Consider the following 6348-nt stretch of genomic DNA (forward strand, 5'->3'; position numbering starts at 1 on the left):
CACTGACAGCGACTAAACAAAACGTCCCGTTTAAGAAATAAAATAACTTGTTAATTGTTGGAAACATTTATGATAGTTTAAGTACACAAATCAACTAAATATATGACAGCATGTTACATGTACAGTACCTTTAAATTCAGGAATGCAGGAGTATTCTCACAGGATGGTATTAGCACTTTTTATTGTAAATAAGAAAAAAAAAGATCTTCTACCACAGACCTACACACATGACAGTTACCAGTTTGTTTAATGCTATGGCAGACAGTGAGCACTCCTGTTTGCAGCCACTACTAAAGACAACTGTCACTACAACACAGAACTGCAGTTATTATTTCCCTTTGTATTTGCTATAACCACAATCCTGCCCTAACCTTTACAGTACCATATTTAAAATGCACCAATATTGTTGAAAGTAAGAATTTAAAAAAAACGTCATTGAGGGTAGAGTCGTCCTACATAAAATATATATATATAAATATATATATAAATATAAATTTCCAACACCCCCATTGGGCTACAAATTGAGGACTTTTCTCTTCCTATGTCTGTTGATATGCAAACAAACCAGTCATATTAGTCACTTGTTATGACCTATGAACAACCTCTTCCCTGGTCTACATGCTAATTCATTCATAAAACTTTGAGATACACTGTTAAGAAACTGCTAATCCTACCACCATACACAATGAAACATAAAGAGCAAGAAAGAGGTTGCTCCTTATTATCTGAGATGCCAAATCATAGATTTTGGGGATTAAATGGTGGAGTTTAGACACGTCCAAATGGTGCCTTCAACAGTACTGAGCAACTGTTCCATCCAGACAAAGGCATTATTGGAATTATCGACATCAGACTTCTCTTTATGTCTGTCTTATATACAAAATCAGACCAACAGGGTGTTTGCTGGAATCAACTTACAGGATTTCCAATACCTCTAGCTGCTTTTTGTGTTACTGATTATCTTAAACTACACGGTGTGGTGGTAAATATATAAAGAAGATCTACCCTACTGACATGTTTTTTGTTACCATACCTCTCCATACATAACATTTGTAAAAATTCACAAAAAGAGATGAGTCAGCATCGTTCAGGAGCCTCAGTCTTGGGTGCAGGACGGCCCCTGAGCAGAGGTGGAAGGACCAGCCAGGAGCTGTGCAGGGCAGCCTCCGGCAGCAGTCACCTGCTCCTCCGCCCGCAGACACAGCTGCTGCAGAAAGTTGGCTGTCTCCATAACCAGGTCGCTCTCATCATCTACAGGGGGAAGAAATACATAGTCATTCACAGAGTCATTATGATTACGATATGGCCTATAAATAATATTCTCAGAGTTCAGAGTCAAATATGGCTCCTTTTATGGGTCACTTGAGCTTTAATGAGACTAACTGAGCTTGTTTTTCCTTTATAAGCTTTGATAGTCCTGGGGGCAGCGTGGCAACAGCTGTAACCACGTTAGTCTTTACATTCAGTCTGTTCCTCTGCTTGGTTGTGTTGTGAGTCAAAGCTGAGAAGGTCCATTTACATATATGAGTAGATCCAAATAGCAAAAGTTCACTTAATGCACGTTTTCTCAGTTAAAGTTTTTTTTTTTTTTTTTAACATCACACCAAAAGTACCTTCTCAGCATGTACCATCTTAAGCCCACGGTCAGCAGTCCGGCAGACACAGTGTAAGACACCTCCAGTGCTTTACTTGATATAATGTTGCTTTCTTCAGCGCACTCTGAGTTGACTTGATGTCTGACAGTTTCAAATGAAAAAGTCATAAGTTTTACCAAGACCAAGAAGTTTGGTGCTCCGGTGCTGCTGTGGAGGGACATCTGTGTTTAAACATAGATAGCCTTTGAGAAGCTTTCTTGAATTTACATGTGAGTTAATCTTAGAGACACTACACTGTCATAGGTGCTGAAGGGATTAGCCAAATAGGCCAGCAGGAGATTGAATCAGATCGTATTGTTAGATAGCCTGATTACGATTTCCTGAGTTCTATTCACTTTTTTGCTGTCAATCAGATGCCTTGATTAGCCCAGTCCACAACCATTTGTTTCAATCTATCCTTGAATGTTAATTTGGATTAGAGATGTTATGACTGCTATTAAATTTCCTCTATGTATTCTTCTAAAGCTGCAGCTCCTCTTTTCACCCTGTGTGTTGAGCTCTCTGTTTTAGCTACAAAGTGAGGCATAACGTAAGGACTACTAGCCAGTCAGAAGTATGAGGGCGCGCCATGCTAGCAGCTAGGCGAGCATTATACCATGTGTTACAATGTGACGCACGTTCATCACGGAAGTAAAGGCTGGACTTCAGTTGTTTGGAGCAGTTCATGAACAGTGTTTTCTGTTGGAGATGGTAAGTCCCATTGGGGGGAATTGGGGCTTTTTCACTTTGCAAACCGATAATGTGCACTAAAAAGATATATAACACAATAAAGGAAAGGGGAAAAGCCAAAAAGCATAACATGAGCACTTTAAGTAAATATTGTTTTCTTCAATTAAGATCCTGAGTGAAGTATTCTTTAAAAAAATTCTTCTACCTCACCTTTCAGTTCTTTAAACCTCGGAGAATCCTTCTCCAGCTTGGTATCCTGCTCCTGCAGAGACCTGCACATCTTTTTATGGGTGAACCAGTGGAGTTTTTGGCACGTCAGATTGCAGTAAGTCACCTAAGACAAATAAAAGAAAACGACCTGGATGTAATTCAACATGGATATTTTTCATGTCCCGACTGGATTACTGTATATTAAAGAAGACTTTGACTTACTGCTTTACAAACGGTGCACCTCTTCTGTGCTCCCTTCTCCCCACATGTAGCACAGTAGTCAGCATCTAAAATCGCCATCTGACCTGTTACGGCCTGGGTCAACACTGTGAACGCTGTTGGGTCATTGCCCTGGAAATAAGAAATAAGTGTGTATTAAAGTTATAACGTTATCCCTCATTGATCTTTTTTGCTAAAAATGATATTCTGTATACTACATTTCAGTTCTCTGATATGTTCTTCACTTACAATCTCTACTGGTAAAATGCTCCTCACCAACTGCTGATGGAGTATGGCCTCACAATAAGGAAACTTCCTGATACAGTCTCGAATGAACTTCTCTTGGTACTGTGGGAAACCATCACTGTCTCTCCCCTTCAGCAGGCTGCGAAATAGACAACAAAAAAGACACAACAGCTCTTAAAGCTTTAAATTCCAAGTTTGCTCTCAATGGGTTTTCCTGTACCATTGTGTAAGTACATTGTTCTTAGTGGTTCCTTCCTTTAACCCTCATGTTGTCCTCAGGTCAAATTGACCCGTTTTCCTATATCAATTTTCTTTTTAACTACCCAAAATACCATGATTGGTTCCACACAACGCTCTTTGGCAAGTACAAATCTCTACTTTCATTAATTTTATCATAGTCTTAATCAATTTTATAGCATTTGGAAAAAAACACTGAAGCCTGACCTCTTAACAAGGGCGTCCAGCTCGTCATCTTGTTTGTGTAGGAAGGCCAGGCATTTCTGCAGCACACAGCTGATGTAGTGCATCTTTATGGCCAGGACCTCATTCATGTCTTCCTGCTTCACGCACTGCTCACACAGCATGTCCATTACCTGGTAACACTTCTCCAGGGCGGTCATGTCCACCAGCACAGGGTGCTCCTTCACCAGCAGGACTATCTGACAGATTGGACAGGTGGTTAGACAAACATTTCTGGACAGAATAACGTAATTGATTGAGACAGGGATGACATAAGCAGATCACCAAGTTCATAAGGATTCATCCTCTAGTAACCAAGGATATGTGTACCACATGTTATCGCAATCCATCCAATAGTTGTAGAGAAATTTGAAAACAAAACAAAAAAATATCAACCTCATGGTGGTGCTTAAGGAAAACTCAGGGGGATAAGTAGGCTTTAGCGTCTGGGGAACATTAATCCATCCAGAGTGGAGACATTGCCATCCATTCAAGTTTAGCTGTTTTTATATTGTCTTTAACGTATGTTTTAATTGTTTTAACTGCTCTTTAATGTTTGATGTTTGACAGTAAAGAATTACTCACATTTCATCGAGCGCCACCAGCACATCAAAGTGTTCACATGTACCGTGCATGTACAGCAGGCCTCACCTTGACCGGGTTCAGGTTGGTGGTCATGATGATCTTGTGCAGGGGTCCTGCCAGTTGGGGGGGGAGCCGGGGCTCCTTCTCCAGCCCCTGTGGTTGGGTGTAGTACTCCAGCCTCGCCCGTGAGAAGAAGTTGTTGATTACTGTGACACAGTCGTGCTGGCCTGGAAGGAGAGTGTCCAGGTTAAGATGATAAGCGATGCCCCCCCACACACACCCACACACACACACACACGCAGTCATCCCGTGTCAGCCTGTCTCACCTACAAACGCTGCCATCTGAGCAGCAGTGCGACCCACAGAGTTCACCAGCTCCGTCTCTGCTCCTGCGTCCAGCATCATGGACGTGATGTCTGTCTTCCCTGGAGCATGTGGGTCAGTCATTTGCTTTTTAACACTACATTGCAACAACAATTATTTGTCTAAACTGAAATGACAATGAATGTTAGTGTAACCACATTTAAATTCATCTTAGCTTCAAGAGAACCATAAATGCTGAAAAGTCGAGTGACACACACAGGTGTACCTGACAGGCCAGCGAACATGAGAGCTGTGTAGCCATGTTCATGCTGGTTGCAGTTGACATCAGCCCCATGCTGCAGCAGCAGATGGCACATGTCGGCCTTGCCCTTATAGGCTGCATGCATCAGGGGAGTCATGCCATACTTCAGAAACACAGGAGAGAGGCAACATGACATGAGCAGTTAGTTTCTATGTATGCAAAGAAGCAAGCCAGGTATTTACTCAAAGCAGCATAAATCCACTTGTTTGATCCCAACAAACTCAAATTACCACATTGATTTATTATTATCATCTTACAAAGTTGATAACACAGAGCAACATGAGCAACATGATCATTCATCAGGAGTTTGTGTCTACCTGGTTTAAATATATCGGAAATATCTTGATATAAATCAACATGTAATTGGTATTTAATAACAGACTCTGTTTCTGATAAATGGTAGCCTGCACAGTAAACACTTCCTGTGCTTTCCGTGTGTGTGTGTGTGTGTGTGTGTGTGTGTGTGTGTGTGTGTGTGTGTGTGTGTGTGTGTGTGTGTGTGTGTGTGTGTGTGTGTGTGTGTGTGCGTGTGTGCCTCCACAGCTGATCCTGACATGCAGACAGTCTGGAGTGGCATAATGCTTTTAACACATAGCTCTCAACCATATGTCTCCATCACAATGGATAACACATGTTAGAGTGACAGAACTGTTGCATTGTTTTTTTTGCAATTTCAAATCTCTTTGAGCACCACAAACCAGAACAATAGAGTGAAACAGGGCTGTGGTAGAGTTTCTCAACCTTGGGCTGGGACCCACACAGGGTCACTTCAAATGACTGTTTACATAATTTAAGCATTTGTTCCTTCAGTTTGCGTACCTCGTCCAAACAGTTGACTCGTACTTCTTTGCTAGCGAGCAGCTGGGCGGTTTCTTGTACATCACCTGCAGATCAAAGCAGACACCGTCAGAATGTAAGGCAGCAACACAGAGTGCACAAAGGATAGATGTCTAAATGAAAACTGAAAAATGAAAATTCAATTCATACATGTATACATATATATAAAACTATCTATCCTAATTTAAAAAAAAATAATTGTGTTAAAGCTTTTATTAATGGCTGCATGTTCTGAGTGATTAGTGTGTTTCCTGGCCTGGTTTTATTTATTTATTTATTATTAGAAATATTATTCTTCATATATGTTAAGCTGTATGGACATGTGTTCATGTTGAGCTGAGCTGAAGACTTCATGTTTTATTGAAATTATTGAACTTGAGGTGTGTCAGGCAAACTATATCTATTGTCCCTGTTATTAGTCTTGGAAATGATTAAATGACATAGCTGTGAAGAAGAATTTGAGCTCTGAAATGATGGTGTAGCCCCTTTTTGTTTCTCATGTATAGCACTGCACACATCCCAGTTATACATCTTTACCATTATAGTGGACAATGCATTGTGCTTCAAAATGATTTTAAGTGACTGCCTACACTTTGACACTGCACTGTACAGTGTTCCTAATAAAAACCAATAACATAGGGAATGAAGCATGTAAAGTGTGGAAGAGAGCAGGGCTCACCGGCAGCAATCAGCTGCAGGATCTTCCTCTCCGACGCTGACAGATCTCCTCTCTGAGGGGCAGCCATGATCTCCAGTCACCTCTGCTCTCCTCTCACAGTTAGAGTCTACAGGTAGACTGGTACACTGCAGTGGACACAACCCTGGAACATACCACTGTCCCAC

General features: G+C 41.1%; 1 protein-coding gene across 2 annotated transcripts; it reads right to left on the bottom strand.

Annotated features, from left to right (window-relative positions):
- Positions 1 to 238: 238 nt before the first annotated feature.
- On the bottom strand, positions 239 to 6348 carry LOC116702097 (ankyrin repeat and MYND domain-containing protein 2). Of its 2 annotated transcripts, none has more exons than XM_032536246.1 (10): positions 6185 to 6348; positions 5488 to 5552; positions 4633 to 4771; positions 4370 to 4468; positions 4110 to 4270; positions 3444 to 3658; positions 3030 to 3138; positions 2757 to 2885; positions 2535 to 2658; positions 239 to 1251 (listed from the first exon to the last, which is right to left on the bottom strand). In XM_032536246.1, the coding sequence occupies exons 1-10, from the start codon at positions 6249 to 6251 to the stop codon at positions 1097 to 1099; spliced, it is 1263 nt and encodes a 420-aa protein (XP_032392137.1). In that variant the 5' UTR covers positions 6252 to 6348; the 3' UTR covers positions 239 to 1096. The 2 variants fall into 2 exon arrangements, with proteins under 2 accessions (XP_032392137.1, XP_032392136.1); XM_032536245.1 differs by having other exon boundaries at positions 240 to 1251; positions 3003 to 3138.

Source organism: Etheostoma spectabile, chromosome 14 (assembly GCF_008692095.1).
Source record: "Etheostoma spectabile isolate EspeVRDwgs_2016 chromosome 14, UIUC_Espe_1.0, whole genome shotgun sequence".
In the NCBI taxonomy this organism is placed as follows: domain Eukaryota; kingdom Metazoa; phylum Chordata; class Actinopteri; order Perciformes; family Percidae; genus Etheostoma; species Etheostoma spectabile.